Genomic DNA, 23595 nt, shown 5'->3' with positions numbered 1-23595 from the left:
GTATAAAAAGTTTGTATAAGATTCTCTGTCCCTTTTGTTTCTTCGAATTTATTTCTTACCTGCAAGAAATTAAGGGTAGTTTACTGGAGGGTGAAAATCTTTGTTAAAAACAGCTCCAGGGATTGTTTTATTTCGTAAATCAGTATTTCATTAACGACCATAGAATATTATATGGTATAAGTCGTTTTCCTGAGTAAAATCTAGAAGTGGTAGTACTTAACTCTAGGGGTAAGGTATTTTCGGGCGATTTTCTCAAAAACAACTCAGGTGATTTTGTTCATAGTCCCTAAATAAATGTTTCATTAATAACCCTACAACATGGCGTTATTTTTTCAGAAAAAAATCCACAGGATAATTTACTTTTTGGATATTTTGTAAAAATTGTAAATCAATGATTTAGTAATACATGTAATGACATAATTTAATTTGTGAAATGGAAACGAGAAGGTTTAGTGCAGTGACTCGTACATTGTATCTTTTACTCGAATTATTTATCTTCAATATGCAGAAACTTGATTCAGATCGATCCATCCATTTCAGAATTACTCACGGAAAAAATTATATTAGTTGAAAGTGGGTGGCTGGGTTTGTGCTTCTTGAACCTATTATGTCGTAAATTAAGTTTACGAGATTACTACTATAAGTATGAATGGCATGCTCGTATGATTTATGTATATTTTGGTTGAATATTTTATATTATGTATATTTCAAAAGACAGGAATAATTTCACCTCCTTTGTTGGCCGTATTCAGACTTTACTCAATTCCGAAGATTCTCAGTCAATTCAGTAAGCCACTTCGTGCGTAGATTATTTTCAGGTTTGCCTTAAAATACTTTATTTCCGTCCTTCTCGAACAGGTATTTATGTGATTTGTCCAATCCCCAAGGGCAACAGGATATAACCATCTGTAGAAAGGTAAATCTCTAATATTCTTTGTGAAGTTTGTGTGCCATAGAAGGAATAGTTTGTAGAATTGTGGAATGTTTTACATGTGAAATATCATACTTTGTCCAAATGAAATTAGCTTGGTTTAGTTTGTTTTATGTGTTTAGCTCGAACTTTTGGTTTCCGTATGTCCATTGCTATAAAAGTAAAAATTATTATTATTTTAAAGAAAATCTTTATTTGTGAATGTAGATTGATCGAAATGTTTTTTAAATAAAATTTAAATAATTTTATTGACAAAGTGAAGTTCGTAGTTTGATATATTCTATGATTTCTACCTAGTTTGGTGTTTATATTTCCAGGCCAATCCAGCTATGAAATCAGCTGTGAAATCCGTAAGTAATTTTCTAATTATTAGAAGCTAGTTTCTTCGATGTGTATGTTTTTTCGACAGTTTATGTATGTAGAACTCAAAACATTTTTAGAGAAATAATAGGAAGGTTCGATTAGATATTGGGTTAACCTATGTTAGTAGCAAAATTGAAATCTGAGAACTTCGCTGAACACGTATGTATTTCTCTTATATAATGAGGTATTTCAGTGACTGATTAGTTTAGTATTGTTCAAGAACATAGCTTGATTTCGTACGTTTTCTGTCCAAAATTAGGTTGGTTTGTCCGTATTAGAGTTCTATCGCGGATAAACCGATATTGAAAGATCACACAAAGCTTTAATAATAATGAAAATATCAGCTACACTTGCTTAGTATCGAAATAAAAGTTCGTAATTATATTATTTATTTTACTGTACCACACTGCGACCTCAAACTCTGGGTCTGGCCAGTACTTGTATTGGTGGCCATTGCAAAAAACAAGATAATATTGGCAATGGAGCGTTAATGGAGAATCAAGAGGACAATTGGGAACTACTTGAACGAAGAAAGAAGGAAAAAAAAATGAAAAATTAGCAACAGCGATGTGTGGACTCGGCAGTATCCTTTAATTTAAAACAATTGGCTGGTTGGCTTAAGTCTTTCGGAACTTCGTACCAGAGAATTCAGTTTTAGTTCTATACTACATTGTAACACAATAAAATATTACGTTTGTTCATTGCCAAAGTGTTTGCGGAACTTGGAAACTAGGTGTATGGAGGTAAAAGACTTGAGTGTTACTTCGTTGTGGTATTTGTTGGTGTGAGGACTAATGCATATTATGTTTATTAATGTACTAGCAAGTTTTGTAGCAGACCATTTGTAACAACTCCCTATGCTAAGGAACTAGATTAATCCTTTATGTAACTGAACCTTTCTAATCTTTAAACGTTTTGCTTTTATTTATGTAAGTCGTTCGTAAAGGTATCTTAAGGGACTGCTTTATTTTCTATCATGCTTCTGTGTTAAAAATAGTTTATATAATTTTAATACATAGTAGATTTATGGAGGTATTATATTTTTGTGCATGTTTGTGTTTGTAGATGGTGCTACCCGTGCTTCGTGTGAGATAAATTGTGGTTCGACTTCACTGCTGACACTTTTATTTAATATTTATTTATTTATTTATTTTCTAGTTTTACTTGATTTATTTTCATGGACATAGTGTTATATAAAGTAAGCTACGGTTTATATGTTGCAAAATATGGAAACAAATAGACTTCGCATTATGAATTCAAACAAAAACAATAAGACCTGTGTTAACAATTTTATTGAAACCAGATTAAAGTCAGATCTATTCAGAATTCTTTCTTTTTAATAGTTTTCAAAGTGTTCAAGCGGAAAATATCAAAATTTGAGCTTCATCACCGATTAGTATTGAAAGGGAACTATGAAATTTTTACACATCATTGTCTTTTTAATTTCGTTTGTTGTTGCGTAATTTGACTGCTCATCGTATGATTAATAATCACTCAGTGACATCAGTATCATAGTAAGACATTGATAATTTCTTTTCATGCGTTTGAAGTACTAGATTGCTGAATTCTGATTTTAGTATTTATATTATTTAGTGAATCCATGCCAGCATGAATGGAAAAGATAAAAAGTTTCACCAGGTTTTCCCGCCGACCTGGAAAAGTCAAAAAAATCAGCGTACTCGTTCAAATTTCTGGAAAAGTCAGGGAATTTCATGAAAAGCTGAAAAACGTGGAAACCAGTGAATTTTAAGTACAGATTTGTACTTCTCAGAACCTGTTTTTTCCTCACCCAGAGATATTTTACAAAATAAATTAGTTTGCCAGGCAAAACTTCTCGATTTACCTACACACAAACCGCTATAGACATCTGCATACATAGTGGACGAGAAACCCTCTGGTCAGGAAAGATAAAGTTACTTTTTTACTTTATATATCGGGTGTAGCAAAAGTCCGGGGCCATAGGCCAACTCCATTATGAGTACAGAGACAACAAAATTGAAAGAGAGAGATTAAAGTGTTGGAAATAGATGGATTTTCAGTCTAATGTGGTGGAGTTTTTTCAGTCGCACCAGCCATTTGGGCTCCACACTTGTGAGGAGCTATATGCTAAATGAAAAACCAATAATGCTAATTCAGCAGGCTGTTCCGTTGTATCTTTACCATGCGAGCAATACAACAGTGTTGAAAACGGATTTGAGATGATGTAGGTTTTCCTCACATAACAATATGCCAGTTCCCCGTACCCGTATGTTCCGTTCGAACGACCTGCTGAATCAGAAATATTGTTTTTTTCATTTAACGTATGCCCTCTTACCAGTGTGGAGCCAAAACGACTGGTGTGATTGGACGAATTATACCATTTTGGATTGAAAATCACATGTTCCCAACAACTTTCCTCTCTTTCCATTTTTAAGTATTTTTACTCATAACGGAGTTGGCATATGGCCCCGGACTTTGATATACTCAGTATATCCTGGAAAAATCAGGGAATTGGCGCTTACTAAATAAATGGGAATTCTGTTCACATATTTAATAGATACTGCAAGTTAACTGAAAAGAAATACACTTATTATACGTGGTTTCATATCTGCTGCGCGGTGGAGATTATTTTAGTTTCTGTGGTACTTTCGTGTACATTGTGTTTTATGTGTGTAGCTTCTTTATTAAATACAGTTAAATTCATGAAGCTTATTTCTGCTATATTTTTTAACGTGGAACGTTTTATTCGAAGATACTTTTAAGGTACTGCTTTTTTTTGCAGCTACAAGTTCCAAGTCATATATGGTAATCGCTATTACAGTATTTTGACATGGATGACATTTCACATAGTAGTGTAATTAGTTTAATTACTCTACGATTCCTTGAAATAAACGTTTCTACTGTTGTGCTAAATAGTACCCAAAGACATTTCTATATCTCAATGAAATTAATATAGTTCATATTGAATAAATAGTGCTTTCGCACTATTTTTCTTGTACAACTTGTAGAAAAACAGGGTAAGATATTTTCAAAAAATATCAATATGGTTAGAGATAAAACAGCTTTTAGTTTCATTGAAACGTAACGCACATACTTCGTAACGTTGTATCATTTTAATGTTATAAAACTTCGTTAAGGACAATTACTAGGGAAAAAACTTACATTGACAAACAACTTTTGTTAATTACTCAGCTTTATTATCAAAAGATTGCTGGGATTCCTCGCCATGCAAAGAAACAAAACGCGATTTTCATTTTATTTATTTATTTATTTATTTATTATTATTATTATTATTATTATTATTATTATTATTATTATTATTATTATTATTATTATTATTATTATTATTATTATTATTATTATTATTTTTTAAAAAAACGCAATTTGGACAAGATATGAAATGCAAATTGTCATGAGTTCAGAGAGTTCTGATTACAACAGTAAGGCACAGAATCCTGCTTATCAGTTTGTCATGCTGTCTATGAGTGTGTTCAGAAGAGCCTGGGGTTCGTTGTCCCATTCTTTTTTAATGGCAGTTTTAACAACCTGCAGGTTAGGATTGTAGCTTTTTCTGAATAACTCGTCTTCCGAGAGCATACCATCATATTCGATGAGAATAAGGTCTAGGGAATATTCTGGACAATTAGTATATATGACGTCTACACTTTTTTCAGTGTCTCTGTAACTTCGTCAGTTCTGTGTAGGTGCGCGTTGTCTTTCATGTAAACAAAGTCAGAAGCCAGTACACAACACGAGAAACGAATACATTCTTTCAGGATCTAGTAGAATACCGTTCTTCAGTAGCAGATCCTACTTTAGGGTGTACCATGAGCGACAATAAGAGAGACAGAAACATGTTGATCGTGAAAGAAATCGAATTGGAGATTTCAGAGGATTTACACGTACCATGGCCCCTACATGCCGGAAAACGGACATGTGCATTGCATGTCCGTCTTTCTGTTCATCCTGAAGTAAAGATGTTCACTCCTAGAGGCCACGCTGTTCAAGGTATGGAAGACCATATTTACGATTGTCTCAAATCGACTTTAACGATTTTGTTCATATTTCGTTAATCAATGTTTCATTACCAACTTTAAAATATAGCATAAATAATGTTTCTAGGAAAAATCCAGAAGGATAGTCTATTCTTGGAGGTGAGTTTTCCCGGACAATTTTCTGCAAACGACTTAGTCGATTTTGTTCATATTTTATAAGTGAGTATTTTATTAATAACTTGACAATATCGCACAATTAGTTTGTCCTGAAAACTCCACAAGTTTATTCTTGGGGGTGAGTTTTTTTCGATCGATTTTCTCAGAAACAACTCAGATGATCGATTTTCTCAGAAACAATGAATGCCAGAAGCGCTACCAGGCACTTTGTAGATCAATTTCTCTTTTGCACCTGGTTTATGTACTAAGTGTCATACACTTTCTACTACCACCACGATACAAGTACAACTATTCCGATTGTAAAAGCGACCACTCACTGATAGGGACAAGGCTCACTAGTGGAATCTACTGGTACATTTATAACAGTACACGGATATGGAACCATGTGAACAGAAGTCGTGGGCCGTATGTCTATGTTCTCTAGCCATTGTCAAGCAGTGTACGTTTTTTTAAAATTTCTAACAAATCAATCAGTAATCTGTCTTCTTCATTGTTTACAACTTTACTGGCATACCAATGCATTGACAGTAGGAATCAGTGAAAAATTCATTGAACTCGTTTTCAGCTGTACGTAATTGTTGATCGAAACACCTCCAGATTGTGTTGGGTATCGACCAGGATGTGTAAGAAGCTGAAGTTATTAGATCAGGGGAGCATGGTGGGTGCGGTAGCAGCAGTTTTGTCCAGATGAAGTATGTCGTGTTTAAGAAGCACCAGGGGTCGGTCTTTCAGCTTATTGTTTCGTTGAGCTCGTGCATTTGGTGAGCGTAGTGCTTCATTAATTGTAGTGTTGTTTTCATCATTTCGTAGTGGATGTCACCTTCCAAATTTCACCAATACAGATTATCATTTTGCGTGCATACTATTGTGCCTTAGATTTTGTTTATCGGGATTCAGCCATTGTTTTCTCTGCTCAATATTGGCATAATAACGATTTTCATTGTCGATGATGATGCGGTAAAACAATCTGTGTCCACGAGTTGCCTTCTGAAACAGGCAAATTGTAATACTTGTTGAGTGTTGGACCTCGTCTGTTTCATTCACAGTGTGTGACAGCAATGCATCAAGTTTTTCAAACTCACCCATAGACTGGAGGTAACAGACAACAGTATTATGAGACCATCACTTTTGTTGTAATTTGGCAGATTCCGCAATGGAATGACACGGATGCTCGTGGCTGAACTATTCAATTGATCTTCTTCCAGCTGTCAGTCAGAAAGAGAGTTTGAATGAGAGAAATAGGTTGAATGTTTCCTATTTGAAGTTTAAAACTATTTATCTACAGTTTTCTCATATCTCCCTCCATCTTTGCCCTTTAGAAATGCTTAAGGCAGCTTTCAAAACTCGATTGAGAAACAAAAGCATAAATGCTCATTTTTGTTTACTGTTGTATGCGTAAAAGACTAATTGTAAATCAAATTTCATAGATATTGTATAGAAGTAGAAAAAGAATAGACCTACAAAAAATATAACACTAGATAAAATATTTTTCGTGTTACTTCAAATGCATAAGGAAAAGGAAAATTAATGAACTTATCAGATAAATCCGTAGTTTATATACATAATCTACATTTATTTTTATGCTCGAATTTTCCTAATTTGTTTTCTGTTCTTTTTTAAATTTCATTGATGGAAAATAATTGTAGAAAATTATTCTAGCATTGTAATTAGGAATGCTAATGTGCTTCATGCACCTTTTGTTTTATACTGGTATGTTGTGTGTATGTAAGTTGAGTAGTATTTAATGCAATTCTGTTTTTTGGCCGTTTGTATTTGGTAGCAACTATTGACGAATAATATTGTATTTCTTTATCAGGTAAGTGTTCCGACTTCTCGCCTTTAATTTTAATTAGAAAGCTTTCTGTATTGCAATGTTCAGTTTTTCTGTGTTAAATATTGTTCGTAGTAAAAAATGTAAAATGTAGTTGATTCCCTGTAGGTGAAGGAACGGGGTAAAGAAGTGAAGGAGCGTAGCAGAATTGCCTATAAAGGATTTCGATCGAAATTTCGGGACTTACAGACGCGTGATGGACTGGATACTCAGGAAGTGATTGAGGGTCTTGAAAATTCAAAAGACGAAGACATTCCAAAATCGGCGCCTACTTCCCCGACCCAGAAAAGGCGACCGCGAACGATTGCTGGAACGAAAGCTGGATTGGTCGCATCCATGTCGTATCGTAAGGATCCTCTGAAGCAAAGAAAAAGCAATGTTGAGAACAGGTGAGTGCGGAAAAAGTCTTCAAAGAGATCTTAGTGATAACTGCTTGCAAGCTTGATTTTGGTATTATAGACCTTGTACGAACTTAGTGTTTTCTCTGTAGATAGTTTTTCTATCGAAAACAAACTAATAATGAATTAATAGAAGCTTACACAGAAAGAGTACTAGATTCTTTTGGATAGGATGCTAATATACAAATCGGAATGTGGAAGGTGCCATCATTCCACCTACAAACACACATGCTTTACATCTATGATACCATCACCGTATATATCACTCAATTGACGATAAATTTCGATATGTGTCTTTCCACATTAAAGGAAAATACAAATAATAACAACATATTCTTCAGACGTTACTCTCTTTAGTATTTAAACGCTTCTATTGTAAGACATCACTACAAGCGTTCTGGGAGTGGGTTGGTTTTCTTATCTGCACCACCAAACCTAATGAATAGCCAAGTCTTGTCTCACGTCTCTGCCTGTTTCAACGTCAAAGAAAGGGGGAAAAGATCTTACAGTTTGAATGTACCTTGTATATATAAGGTACATTCAAATTGTAAGATCTTTTCCCCCTTTATGTATATAAATGGTACATTCAAACTATATATATATATATATATATATATATATATATATATATATATAACAGTGAAACCTCTGAATAACGGACACCAATAGGACATAATTTTTGTCCGTTATTCATAGGTGTCCGTTACAGAGAGGTTACAGAAATTTAATTTCTGACAACTGTAATTGTGTGTTGTGATTTACAATAAATACTAAAATTCAATATGGAAATACTCTATTCAGTACGTATTTGAATTACTGGGAGGGATGAAAGAGAAATTCATTTCTGTTAAATATTATTGCTGTGGGATGTGTTAATATATTCGTATACCGGTACTGCAAAAGATAATGCGTGTATGTTAAGTTTCTTTAGTACATGTCTTCACCCTGTAAGCCTTTCTCATTTATTTCAAATTCTCAAAACCTTCTCAAAAGATGCGTTAGGAACAAACTAATTGGCTAAACTTTTTTGTTTAGCGAAAAAGGCATACTTTTCCTCTACAAGGGTAATGAAACTCAGTAGTAAGTGTCCTTTGAGAATCCTGAGTACGGTTGCGGAAGAAACATGTGTGCGTTTGTATGAAAAGGCATATAGGAGTGTATATGTTTATTGACCCAATCCCAATCACAAAGAATATTCTTTTAGAGAAAGTTGAAAAGGAAGCCGGGAAAGCTCTAATCCAAACTTGTTCCAATATCATAAGTAAAAGAAAAAAAGGACTGTCCGCGTCCGTATCTGAGAGTGTCAGTAAAAGGGAGGGTTTTGTTCCATATATATATATATATATTCATTCAGACAGCGTTCGAGTTCTCTCTGGAACTGGCGCTATGAGCAAAGTCATGTAAAACTATCGATGCAGCAACATTTATTTTAAGTGAAACACATGTTTCCTGTTCAGCAGGCTGTTCGAATGGAACATAAGGGTATGCAAAAATGATACAGGCAACGTGCACAGTTGAGGGAACCTAGATTACCTCGAATCTGTTTCCTAGCAATGTTGTATTCTTGGTATGATGAGGGCACAGGGGAGTGTATATTTGGTACTGGCTTTCTACTCAGCCGTTCGATTTCACGATATATTGTTGACAGCGTGGTAGGAGGCTCACTTCTGAAGATAAAGTTTGCTTTCAGGCGGCACTATATGGTTTTAATTGGCAACAAACATCTTATGTGCTAAAGTGTTCTCGAGCAAAGTAGTCGGTGCTTAAGGTAATAAAACCTTTAAAGAACACAGTAAACTGATTTTGTTACTGATATCTTAATTAGAACAATCTGCTGTGCAAGCAGAAGATTGGGGTTCGAACACATCACTCCAACAATCAGACCTCTGTATTACTTCGACATCATTTTATACTAATAAGATTAAATGCACCGTAATAAATATATTTAATCGTAAGGAAGTTTTAGTTAGGTACTTTTTTTTTTTTTTTAACTTCCTCCAAACAATTTCTGAGATTCAGTTCGTTTTTCATTTGTGCTTGTAATGGTCGTAAAATAATGTTTCTATTACTATAGCTTCGTGATTCGCCTTAAATAATGTTTTAATAATAATAATAATAATAATAATAATAATAAGGTAATTTAATATAAAATTTTTGTTAGCTTTAAGCTGATCAGATACATTTTCTTATTTTGCATTATACTTTTCTGGAGTAAGCAAATATTTATGTGCATCTATTAACTTATAATGTGCATCTTATTTATGTGCATCTATTAAGGACATATATCAATTACTCTAAAAAAATATTAACTTATAATTGATATATATGCCCTTAATTATTTGTTTGATAGAAAGGTTGTTTTAAGAAGGCTCATTTAAGAGAATTTGTGTGTACATGCGTCACAGGAAAAAAAGTTTTACTTGACGAAGTTCTTTACTTTCTTTCACACTGGTTAAACAGTTCCCTATTCTCATTTGCCTCCTTTGGATTACTAGTATATGTAATTTCTTTCGTCAATATATTTTATTTGAAGATAATGAGAGTTTTTTATGAGGAAAAAATTACGACAACGGTGAGAATCGAACCCAGATTTAATTTTTACTGTGCCAATGTGTTTACTATGGTTCCGAGTCCTCTTCGGACTAGCCATACATGTTCATGTTTTGTAATCACACGGACTATATATTTTCTCTGAAGTTTATTGCAGTTTCACTGTAAAAGTTAGATATTAAAAAGTATCAATTATTATGTACATTTCTGAAGTACATATATAGTTAGTTCAGTTGGCAAGTGTTCGTGTTAAAGTAGTCACTGGGTTTGTGCAAGCATAAGAGGTTAGTTGTAGTATCTGACGTGAGGGACCATCCTAAGAATAAAAAGCGTGCTGGCGTTCGGAGATTGGGGTAGCGTAATGATTAACGCGCCGGGATGACAAGCCGCACATTTGATTTCATTGCTGTCCAGTTGCTTATTTTCACTCGTGAATTCATTATAACTTCATCTATAGTAAAAATTAGATGTTGTAAGAAAATGGGTTAGTGCTTTCATTTCTCAAATACAAGGTCAGTATTCCTTATCCTGCATAAGACAGTGCTTGCCAAACTCGGTTTAGTTATATCTCCAATGTTACGATTTCTAGGGAAGCAAGCAATATTAAGAAATGTATGACTATCCAGTTAACGTAAATGTCTTTGGCACGGGAGGCCTGGGTTCGATTCCCGGTGGGAATTCATGTGATTCGGATTTTATATTAGGCTGTAAGTCCACGTCTGGTATAATAGCCTTGCTGCTGAAAGGACGCTAAACTCTATAATCAATCTTATTTATTTTTTAAGTATATAAGTAGTTATTAATAATATATTTTAAAAAAACGGGTGTTTAAACTTCCAGATCGAAACAGTACAATGCACTAAGTCCGTCGTCGGAGCCAGGATCTCCAGAGAAGTTGAACCGTGACGATTATGAAAGTCCAAGTCCTCAGATATCTCCGATTAATATTAATCTAATGAGTGATTTACAGGATATGCTATTTAGAAGGTGCTCTGCTCTGGATGATGACAAACCAAATACACCGACTGATACACCTGTGAGTATACATTTAAATCATAATCTTCATGTTTTTTTCAGATATAAATTGGTGTGTTTAGGTTGAGATATACATTGTCAAGTAAATCCATATTTTAGCACTAAAATAATGGTCATACGAATTCACTCTAGAACACACAGAAAAATTATTCATGTTACAGTAGTAGTTGGACGCAAAGCACTAACCATACGACAAATTATATACTTGAATTCCTCGTGGTTAAGCGGTTAGCGTACGCACCTTTGGCATGGGATACCCGGGTTTGATTCCCGGTGGGAGCTCATGTGGTTCGGGTTCCACATTAATCAGTAGGCCACATCTCATATAGCCTGCTGAAAGGGACGCTACACTAAAATCAACTCAAATTATAGAGTAGATGAATCAAGCACATGAAAGCATTTTCACATCATCTAAGTTCTTTTAGTCTTTCTTGAGAAGATACTTCAAAAAAATTAACATAAAACACAGTGTACAGTCCGTAGCAAAAAACCTGCAACATGAGCATGTAAGTTTATTGTAAAATGACGAAGTCTTTTGCTCCAAAATAAGTGTGCAGGGGAGGATGTCTAGGTTTCTCCTGGCGTGATTCCTGCCACTTAGACGTTATGTTGATTCTCTGCGCTGTTAGGCGTAGTTTCACAATAAACTTACATCCTCATGTTGCAGTTTTTTTTTTTCTGCGGACTGTACAATACAGTAACCCCAGCCTTACGTAAGTAATACATTCTGCAAACCTTTACATAACTTGAATTTTAAGTGTCAGATTTATAAATTGCTTAGTTGTAGCTTCGTAAAAATTACATTATTATATACGTAAACAGTATTATTTGCCAAATGAAAAAAATATATAGCAATAGCTACTCGGTTATAAACAAGAAAAGTATGAAAAACGTACACGTTATGTATAATTTTTATATAAGTGAATTCTTTTATACAAAAAATATATGTAACGCATATAGTTGCATACTGCAGTGGACGAAAATGACGCAGACGTGTTCTTACGCTCTGGTAGTTGTAATTTTCGAGATTACGTATTATGTAACTCGGAGAGTTACTGCATATTTAATGTATTATTCAGAATAAGGAAGTTACAAGCAATTTTTTTTGACTCAGACAATATAATATAGTGAGCAGTGTCATACCGCTTGAGTTACTTCTAGTGGATTTTATTCTAAGGCGTGATTACCTTCCATTAATTTCCCTTAATTGGTGTGAAATTCAAAGAGTGACAAACGTTCATATCAGTCACGTACCGTTTTATGCAATCCATTGGAAACCATCTATGGAATTGCGTATGGTACTTATTGAAACATTTTTCGAAAGAGAGACTTTTGGAAAAGTCAGATTTTCAATGCGCTGGGATCTTGTTGCTATTCATTCGAAATACGTCATATTATTCGATGTACTCTCGCTGACAAAAAAAAAAAAAGTCCGATTCAACTGCAATTTGGTATATATAGCGTTTTGATGGAGGGTGGTTAACGACTAGAGTTTTAAAGATGGGAAACATCACAGATGAGCACCAGGGGACAGTAATGTTAACAGTAAGGAATTCAGCTCTGGTTATATCAGTCAGTTGTGAAACGTGAGAAAGTGAGTCAGCAAGAAGGTCAAGAAACACAAACAATACTTTGTCGCCGCATTAGGCAGTATTACCAGCATTTGACGGTGTGCAGCGCTTGGTCTTTGTTAGTGGTGTATTAGGCGATCGCCTGTAGTACGTCAGGCGAAATAGATGAAATCTTGTGTTGAACCGGGCAGGTGGGAATGATGCAAAATGAGATTCCACTGTGTGTTTGAAAGAGACCAAATTATTGGCGCGCAGCACTTTCTTGCATCATCCATTCTGCTGTATTTGCATTCGTTTCTCTGCTAATCATATTTAAATTCCATAAACGCTCACGATTGTTTGTTTGTTCATTCGGAGAGAATAGCATGTCTGTACTTCGCAGAATTAAGGCTTCTTAACCAGGAAATGTCTTCCTCTCACACGACTAGCTCCCTCCTTCCACAAGAGCATGAAGTCGCCTAATAATTTCTATTCCTTGTTCATGATCATTTAAACAGTAATCGTCAGTGAAATAAATGGCGTCTGGAATGTTACTCCTAATTACCAACCTGAATTCCCAATATTCGGAGAATGCCTCGTTCCTGTGGACAATCCTTGCTCATTTCACTGCATACTCGACAGCGCTTAGATCGAGCCAAGGACATCTGAATTATAACATTTCTCAGCCTCTTCTCATTTGCCGTCCCGATCTTGCAGTGTCAGCAACTAGATGACTTGTTATTGATTCATTTTTAGATAGAGAGAGAGGGGAGGGGAGTAAACAGATGAAAATAGGTGACGTATTATTTTGACACAAATCTATTATGTTGATATATTTGATTATTATTGTTAGTTGAAGTAGTAGTATTCAGTGAAAATAACTGCCTTCGCCCACATTCGTTGGAACTGGCTAAATCCGTCTAATCGTACCTTTTCCAAAAAATGAGAAAACAAACAGAATCTTCATAAATGACTCATTTTAGCTTCTTTCTTATATTGTATTCCTAGCAAAAATAGGTCTTCGTTTTTGTCACCCCTAGCGAATAGTAACATGTGCAAATAGTTGTTATATACCACCAGTCTTGTGCTAAGTTCGAAACTGAATGCAAACATTAATGCTTATGCATTCCCACGAGGCTGTAGTAGCTGCTCCGACGTTTCCATTGTTTGTAAGTTTAGTTTTAAGTTTTTCGCATATAGAATTATAATTCGTTTCACAAGTTAGAATTATTCCTTATGAAAAGCATTTCGAAAGATGCTGAAACATGAGTTCATCATTTTCTATGAGGAATTTACATGTCGAGCTTTATCTGCCTAACTTCAGAGTAGTAAGATACTCCATTCTTGGCAAATAATTTGAATCCCCTATTACTCGCCTCTCCCCTTAGAATCGTGTTTCAAAAAATCCTTTCTCATCCCTTGTTCCTGTGATAAAAGGAGTATTCCTGTCCAAATTTGGTGTTTCTAGCTATAGTAGTTTAGCGTGGGCATAGATAAATTAGTGAATGAAAGAGTCCCTTTAGTCTAAAAAAGGAACAGAATCAGATCACGGATTTTCTGTACAATTCATATTAAAAGTAAAAACAAATGCCATGCATAGTGCCAAAATTATGGTAGAGCCGGAAAATTTATGAACTGTCACTTTGTAAAACAATAGCTTGATCATATGTTCACGCATAGTGCCAAAATTATGGTAGAGCCGGAAAATTTATGAACTGTCACTTTGTAAAACAATAGCAAATGAAACAAGACCGTGGAGTGTATAATATTATAATAGTATTTAGCAAAACAGGAAAGAAAACTTAAACAACTGTAGGAAAGTAAGATTTAAAGACAGAAAGCACGCGATTAAATTGGGTTCTCACGTACGATGGTCGGCTGAACTGCACTTCTAGTTTAATTGAATTTGCACCTGTAGAGGATGTGGTATGAACAAAGAAAGGATAATAATAATTCCTTCATTCTTCACATAAACTTACAGACAGACTGTCTTCAGTTACGAAGTTATTGGCTGAAGAATTTGTGCGGGGCATTTTTTTTCTTGGTGACTACTGGACACACTGTGTTATTTTATTTTGTTTTGTATGTTGGTCGTCTTTATATAGATTTCCCACATTATATACTGAGGATTCCGCTGAAATAGAGTTAATTACTATCAGATTACGGTGCTTTTTCAACTTGAATTTTAACTCTAATGTTGCATACATCCGTGTCCTTCTTACGTTTGCAAGTCCACGAACCCGATATAGTTTTAGCTGGTACGTAAAATCTCTTAGTGACTAGTAAGCAATATATTATTTGAAAATACAATGTTTCACGTGCATGATTAATAATCGCAAGTGTTTGCTTTCGTCTCCCTTTCCAAGTTTCAGGTTCAAGGGGAAAGAATTCAAAATTCTGGAGAAAACTGCTGTAGAAGAATTTGTCTGATTTTAGTTTATAACGATTTAAAAAAATTTCATGAAATATATATGGATAACTTAATCTTTGTTAGCACGGAAACTGGTTGGAGTTAACAGTTCACTTCGAACCTTTTATTTATTGTTAAGTATATAACTGAAACGTTAATTATATGCCAACTATCAAGTACGTGTAATGCAATGGTGTGTTTTTCTTTGTAGGAACCAGAAGTGAGAGATTTAATACGGTTGGATTCCACTCCGAGTGAGGAAGATTTTGATCCTTTGTTATCGAAAAGCTCAGTGTTTGAACATACTTCTTCCTCCGCGTCCCGTGTTAATCCGTTTGAACAGTATGAACCAGCGTCTACCTTCTTTGCGCGCCAGCAGACCACTCAGCCGAAAAATAGCCACGGTTTGTCAAATCCTCTGTATTCGTGTCATGTACCACTCAAGTTAGGCGAAAGGGAGGTAGGGGCAGAAGCTCGTCATCACAGTGACTTATCATTGAATTTACCCTCACATACTGCAAGTGCATCTTTCCCTAGTTTTGGATCCAACCAACCTACCTCAACGAGTGAAGCGAGTTTATTTGCAACTTGCTCAATACCGACCACATCAGTTACCAAACACACAGAGTGTGATAGTCAAGATATGGATCTTTTGAAAGAATATGGTATTGATTTTCAAAATATGAGTTTACAAAATGGTGGATCATCACTGGACAATACGTCTTCGCCGAGTGAAGCGTCACCCAGTGTGTCGTCGTTAAGTATAGGCCAGTTAGGAAGTGCACAATCTCAAAGCTCAACACCTGTGGATCCGTTTGAAGATCTGGTGAAACTGTCCAAACTAACCGTGCCAGCCAAGCAAAAGCCTCAAAGTAGATGGACAAAATTCGAATAAGTTCACAAAATAGGAGTATATTAAATCAAATTAATTCACTACTCATTGCCTAATTCCTATGATATGCGAAGAGATTAAACCACAGGGAGAAATCGGATTTTTAATGACAAGTCCTGTTAACTAAATTAGTCAGTATATGTGTGATATTTCTTCTACTTTTCTTTTCTATATACTATTACATATTTTCTGCAGAATATTCTTGGCATTTGTACTTCCATTTACAAAAGCTGTAATCTTGACAAATATGAATTGTAAAGCGAATCTTCATATTCTGTATTTCTACCAAGTTTGAAGTGTTTTAGATTTGCAAAGAAGGGTGTAAAAAGAATACTTTATTATGAAGTGTGTTGCTGTAACTTTTTGCCTGTATGTAACTTTGTTGTGTAAAGTTACGTAAGTTTTCATATTTCTGATATGCAGTGTAAAAGTTATATTTTGCACGTGCTGTTAAGACTTGAATTATGTATATATTTGGGGGAATGTCATGAATGGAATCTTGTTGGTTGATTTTTCTTTCATTGATACTAATTCTGTACTCTTTGATTGGAAGATGTGATCTGCAACAAAAGACTTGGAAAGAAGAACATAATTAACGTAATTCAGTTACTTCATACTATAAATCCGCTCGATGAATGAGTTATTTTAAATAATTTATATTGGATGAGCTAGTGTAGAATAAAAACGAAAGCAGGATTTCAGTCTTAGAAAACGAACCTGGTTAGTGGGAGGGGGGGGGGTTATTGTTGTTAAGATTTATTTGCTGTTAATTTCATTGTTGAATATCAAACAAATATTTTATAAAGTATTATTACGTATGTAGATATCATAAACTATTATAATTTATTAAGACTATTTTAGATCACCAGTTTGACTTTTATTAAGAAATGTAGTTATACAATAATGTCAACTATAGTTTATATAAATATTATATATTTTAATGTTACCCTCAGTTACTATAATTAGGCAGAAGACTTTCATAAGGTTTATGAAGAATAGTTACAAGCATTCTTTTTATCTTAATTTTGTCCATGGTAAATTATTCAAGGTAAAAATGAACTGTATATATTAGTGATGGAAGGATCTCGGTAAAGCGTTGTAGAAATGGATAGAATTTCTTCCAGTTGAGAGCTTTAATTATATGTATATTTTGTAATAGAAGCAGGTCATCAAATTTTCGGGGTAATGTATTAAATATATTTATTTGTTGTCTCGCTAGATATATTACATTACATTTTATTATTGAGATATGGAAATTAGAAGAGTACTGAACAGATATACTTATTTATTTGATCACCATTCTGTGATGTAGGCTGAGAAACGAATGTAAAAAATTCAAGATAATGCTGTTAAGGCCTTAAATGATCACTTCTGGTCAACAGTGAGTTGATGATCTGTATGGATGACGTATTCAATGTTGAAAACTTGTAATAAAACTGCATTTCTTTGTTTACTTGTACTTTTTTTTAAGGAATATGACAGGAGTTCCTGTAAGAAGGTGACAACAGATCAAAGTTGAAGGAAAAAGAAGCATACTGTTAATTCAAGGATATATATCGCTATATTTACACTAATAATGAATTGTTTTTAACTTGAAACTACAAAATATGTGGAGAAATAAGCATCGGACCCAAAAATATTCGAAATCAATCAATGAATAATATCTTGAAGGATGTAATTCGCCTGGACTAAAGTTAGCTCCATTGTGAGGTACTGGAAATTTTGAAATATTAAATGGGAACCTAGTTTTTAGATACGTAAATTTTATTCCAAACTCGTTTTCGGTAGATGGTTCTGTAATAACTGATTATTGAAGGAAAAAAAAAAATTGCATCTGGGACATGAGAATCTCAACATATGGTTTCAGGATTTGTTTGGGTCTTTTATCAATGTAGATTTACTAAGGTTTCTTCAACAGGAAACCATCACATTTTCATTCCAAATAAACCTACGATAAACAGTATCATTTTTTTTCTTAAATGCTTTCACGACTCTTAGTAAATGGTGCTGTATTCAGGGAGTAGCAGTTAAGCTTCATTGCTATCAACCATTTCCTCTTTTGGTAGAGTGCTGTCGATAGCCATATTATGTCGCCTTGAGACGCTGAATTGTTTGTAAAAGAACTGTTTTTGGCTATCTGTTACCGTTTTCGCTGTATGGCGAAAAACGTTGAAACCGAAAATGGCTTATTAGAACCACTTCCGGTTTGAATAGAGCTACAATAGAGAAGATCGAATCTATTATTGCGACAATGGATCGATTGCAATAAACTGCATTTCGATATCACATTTTTGCTCTGTGAAAATCAGTATTAAAACCGGAAGTAATAGTAAATTTCAACTGTTTTTGGTAGTGTTGTTGGCTAGTGATTCTGTGCTGTCTTGAGACCCTCAATCCATTGAAATTGCTTGTGGCTATCTGTTACAATATTTGTTCTATGGCGATAAGTATTGAAACGGGAAATTATTAATTTGAGCCACATCCAGTTTGAATAGTGTTAATGGAGAAGATAGAACCTATTCTTGGCTCAATTACTCGATTGTAAAAGAACTGCATCTCAGTATTTGTTAATTGGGAGTCTATTCTTGGGACACTGAATCGATTGCAAAAGAACAGATCTCGATCTCTCTTACTGTTTTTGCTTTGATACCTGTGGACAGACGAAAGGACACACAAAGCCTTTCTATAACATTTATGCATATTATTATTTGGAAGTCTAATAATTGTATACACGAGCAACGCCTGCGTTCCCCTATAAATTCCCATCTGACATGCCTGTTCTCGCCTAAACTTGAGCTTAGGGATTGTCATCTAACAGCTTAGCGATCCCGAAAACCATGGATTCGACACTAATCTCGGTCATTTTTTTTTTCTTTCGTCTCACTCCCATGCCGATGGGGGCTGAATATAAACTATTCATCTCAGGGACCCCGAAAAATATAAATTCAATACTAATATATGCCACTTTTGATTAATTTTAAAATGTTCCTTATTTCCCACACCTCTCTAGGGGCACTAATGGGGGCTGAACTTAAACATCGGAACTATTCAACACAGGAAACTATGGATTGGACATTAATATCGACTGTTTTCGATTATTTTTGTGTGTTACTCCTCTCACTGCCTCTTCCTCCCTAAGAATGTTGAAATTGTTTCACATACTCTAGTACCACCTGGTTAACAATGTTACAAACCCGGTACCAATGTTTTCATGGCACTATGTCATATCACAAAAGAAAATTCGAGGACATGGGTAGAAGAATTAAAAAGAGTTGAGAAATATGAGGAAATGTACGAGGAGGTGAAATCTATGGAACCTCGGAGGAAACAAGGGGATATTACGATGGCAGTAGAAACTACGAATGGGAAGGTAATCAGCGAGAGCAGTGAAGTCATAGAAAGGTGGAAAGAATATGCTGAAGAGTTATGTGACAGAGGAGAGTGCAACTGGAAGAAGAGTTCAACAGGGATGCTGTCTCTCGCCAAATTATTTAATATCTATCTAGAAGAGAGAGTGAAAAAGAGCCTACATGATGATGACGGCATTTCGATAGGAGGTAGAATGATTAGATGTATAAAATTTGCAGATGATATGGCGCTTGTAGCAGAATCTGAAGAGAAAATCAATGGGATGTTAGAAAACTTGAGGAAGGGCTTTGAAGAATATGGGATGAAAATGAAAGAATAGAAAGACAAAACTATTAGAAAATATTAGATGATTGGAACGAAGAGATCATACCAGATGTGTCCAATATAAAAGTGGGAGGGGAGAAAATAGAACAAATGATTTAAGTTTTCGATACCTGGGTAGTATTCTTAATAATGACATGAAGTGCGAACGTGGAATAAAATCAAAGATAAGAATGGTGAAAGAAGCCTTTAGGAGGAATAAAGGTCTGTTCTGTGGGACCTTGAATAAAGAGTTGAGAAAAAGACTCAAAATGTTTCGTGTGGAGTGTTATACTATATGAAGTGGAAATATGGACATTACGCAAAAGTGATGAAAAACGACTGAAAGCTTTCGAAACGTAGGTGTGGAGAAGAATGGAAAGAAATGGTGGGGAAAAAGAACACTTCTAGATATTATTGAGAAGAAGAGAAATGAAATTGGTTAGGATATTACGTCATAAGGCACGTGCAATAGGGTATGGTGGCAGGAAAGAGGGAGGGGCGAAGGAGGCTACGATTAATGGACAATATAAAAGCAGCAAGATCATACGTGAAGACGAAGAGGTTAGCGGAGGACTGTGAAGAATGGAAGCTTCTCAGCTGCGGCAAGTGACCTGCTAATAAAGCCAAATAATACCTATGATGATGTCATATTACTGCATATTAACCCTTTACTGTTTTTTGTTACCATATGGTTACAATATAATCGAACTTGTCTAACGTGAACGCTAATTCAATATTCCGTTGTTGGTCATTGTTACCATATGGCTGCACCTTTCCGCTTCGTACGCTGACTCGTTCTGACACCTTGAAGTGGGTTCGGGTAACTTTATGTGGGAAAGATGTGTTGTGTTTGTTAGTAGAAGCCAGAATTCACAGAGGGTGAAGAGGAAATATTCCTGGTTGTTAGGTAAGTAACAGTAATTTTGTTTTGTTGACTTCTAGTTGTTTATAAAGCCTAATTGAAAGATTTTAAATTTAATTTTATCATTTATATCAATTTATGAGTACGTTTAGGGTTGTTAAACCTCGTGTAACCATATGGTTACATTGTTCAATAAGGGAATAAAATTATATTATTTATTGAACTTTATTCTTCGCGATTTTATGTACAAGTGTATTTACTGAATTGTTTATATTCATACATGAAAGAAATGCTTTATGTGTCTTTACTCTGTGAAATTTTCCATATTACAGTTTGGTTCATCAATTTGTTTCATTAAGGCGTGTCCATTTTCATTTTCGGCTTTCGTAAATCTAGTGAACTGTAATCAGGGGCGTTGTCAGTAAATGTTTTGTTGGTATTACACCATTTTTAATAATACTTTTATATAGGATATCGTTAAATGTAAATGTGTTTTAGGTACAATTTGTGTACCCCTTTTTCTTTTACCCAGATCTATCCTGAACGCTGATCTATGAGAAATAAATTTATAGCTTACTGACTTATTATATTTTTTAGTTTGTTCATATCAGAGTTCAGTTCGTCGTCGCTCAAAATGGATGGGGATGGTATCTCGGTCAATGTGTTTTACGAAAAAGTCTTAAGGAGCAACAGCTGTCATATCCGATTCATCGCAGTTGCCTGACATTGATTCGTCCGAATCCGATGAAGACCTAAGTTCCTCAAGATCAAGATTATGTACCTGACAGTGAGGTATGTTGAATCATTTAGCACCTATATATGTTTATGCATCTCGTAGAAGTATTCTGCTGTTGCAAATTTTCTTTGTGTTGCTGCTAAATTTTAGCATATTATATGCTTGATATTGAATATACATTTCAAAACTACTAGTAGAAAGAAAGTGGATAAAAACCCTTCCCTTTTTGTTTCCTACATTTTCACTATTCTCGTCCTTTGGCATAATATCTTTAACTTGCTACTGGTATTTTCAGTAAATTCTATGTAACATAATACAATTTTAAATCACGTTCTTTGAATCCAGATATTCATCAAAATCTATTTCATGTTTGAAGGTTTTACTTCATAAAAAAACATCGAAAAATATCTGATTTAGAATAATTTTACCTTTGTTTCTTTTTTCAGAATAATAGCATTCCAAAAGGTCTTACATCTCTACCGGATGACATAACCGATTCTGATGCTGACTCTGAAGTTTCAAAGAAAAAATGCATGTTTAGTGCCTAGCCATTATCAAACGATAAAACAAACATATAGGGGCAGTGGATAAATCAAATATGCTAACTATAATTTATCGTACAATGAAGCCAAACATTGGTACCTCAAAATCTTCGGCTACATCCTAGACTTGGCTGTAGTAAACAGCTGACTGATATGCAGGAGAGACCGTAAAATGGTTAGAGAATTACATATACGGTTGAAGGTATATCGTTCTGATATTACCTACGCACTTGCTACGTGTGGGAAACCAAAGAGAGGATGGTCCTCTGTAGAATCGACAATAGAACCGCAAGGAAAGACAGGTCAACCACTGAAAACTTCGCCCGAGTGATGATACTACAACAGATAATATACCCCACTGGCCTATCCATACGTCTAAAAGAAGGTGCCGGTTTAGAAATATGGTACTAGTCGAATTACGTGCATGAAATGTGATGCAAGGTTGTCTTTTACTGAAATAAAAACAAAAACTGCTTTCTGGTATTCCATTCGTAGAAACTAACTATACTGCTCTAAAAATGTTATTATATGGTAAAGAAATATGTCCATAAGCACTACATTACAGTGCAAGAAAACATCCAATACCACAACAATTATTTGTAATTTATTTAGTCAAAATAAATACACTGTCATTTTTATACTAACTTTCACGCAAAAAAGTCACCATCATTTCTTGACAAGTGGCTGTAAGTTGTAATTATATGCCCCAGATATTTGATAACATGACTATTTAGGAGCTGTAACACAAAAGTATTGTTTGTAATTGAACACGGTTTAAAATATATTCAGTATTTTGCAACTGGACTCTTATATCAATTTACTATCGTACTGCTCTAGTAGAAATGGTTTTTACATAACAAGCACACCATATTGGCCAATGTTACCATATGGTTACAACTATGAATACAGGCATATTGGACAATGTAACCATATGGTAACAATTCATAACTCAAAGAGTTTTGGCGCGAAAATTTTCAAAATCAGTAGAGATGATATAGAGCGCCTATATATCATCCTGTACAAGTTTGAGATTTTTTGGTCAACTGTAAGTCATAGTGAACAGTAAAGGGTTAAGTCTACATGTTAAACAAAAACTTTCAATACATTTATTATTTAAGGACACTAGCGTCAAAAACATCAAAGTATCGAACACTATGATCATGATATAATATATTTTTAGTAATAGAAACAAAGTTATGAACGAGTGAAAATTAGACTTCCTTTAAAAGGTTCGGATAAATATCACCATTAATACGTAGATGCTGTTATATACGAAAAAAATCACAATGTCGTTTATAGCAAGATAATATCGCAAACAGTTTCGAAGATAGGAAAACTGATATAGGTTGATGTACTACTAAATGTGAATATTTATGGAAAACTTTAAAAATGATTGTTGCTCTCTCTAGTTTCCATAACGTCACAGCAATAGTTCTGGGTAATTGTAATTACAAGTACTCACAGATTATTGCAAACTTTACAAATCTTCATCATATGTCCAGGCCGGTTGATATATTAAAAATGAAATGAAATTTCTAGTTTTAACGCCCCACGATTATGCAGCAAGGCTAGAATAAAGAAAGCGAGAGGAAACGGGGTAACCCTGAGAAAACCCACGCACACGGTGTTCATCCACCACAAAACTCACTTGGCGCGAGCTAGGATCGAACCA

General features: G+C 34.6%; 2 protein-coding genes across 3 annotated transcripts in view; both read left to right on the top strand.

The window, feature by feature from the left end:
* LOC145690447 (DENN domain-containing protein 1B) overlaps window positions 1-17564 on the top strand; it is a 94525-nt gene extending 76961 nt beyond the window's left edge. The window contains exons 10-13 of one of the 2 annotated variants that reach the window (XM_081765343.1): window positions 1249-1281; window positions 7385-7665; window positions 11065-11260; window positions 15431-17564. In XM_081765343.1, the coding sequence (XP_081621469.1) occupies window positions 1249-1281; window positions 7385-7665; window positions 11065-11260; window positions 15431-16114 (1194 nt within the window). In that variant the 3' untranslated portion in view covers window positions 16115-17564. The remainder of the gene's footprint in view (window positions 1-1248; window positions 1282-7384; window positions 7666-11064; window positions 11261-15430) is intronic. The other variant, XM_081765344.1, reaches the window with a different exon arrangement.
* A 1140-nt stretch (window positions 17565-18704) lies between these two features.
* LOC145690448 (uncharacterized) lies at window positions 18705-22442 on the top strand. The gene is made up of 2 exons (XM_081765345.1): window positions 18705-21437; window positions 21828-22442. The coding sequence occupies exon 1, from the start codon at window positions 19323-19325 to the stop codon at window positions 19797-19799; it is 477 nt and encodes a 158-aa protein (XP_081621471.1). The 5' UTR covers window positions 18705-19322; the 3' UTR covers window positions 19800-21437; window positions 21828-22442.
* Window positions 22443-23595: the final 1153 nt, after the last annotated feature.

This window comes from Thermobia domestica, chromosome 7 (genome assembly GCF_964235325.1).
Source record: "Thermobia domestica chromosome 7, izTheDome1.hap1.1, whole genome shotgun sequence".
Classification (NCBI taxonomy): Eukaryota; Metazoa; Arthropoda; class Insecta; order Zygentoma; family Lepismatidae; genus Thermobia; species Thermobia domestica.
Note: the sequence above shows the minus strand (reverse complement) of the source record. Positions and strands in the feature narration are given on the sequence as shown.

What these genes read in the sequence shown, in the direction of transcription:
- LOC145690448 (XM_081765345.1), top strand. Translation starts at nt 19,323, where the DNA reads ATGGCACTATGTCATATCACAAAAGAAAATTCGAGGACATGGGTAGAA.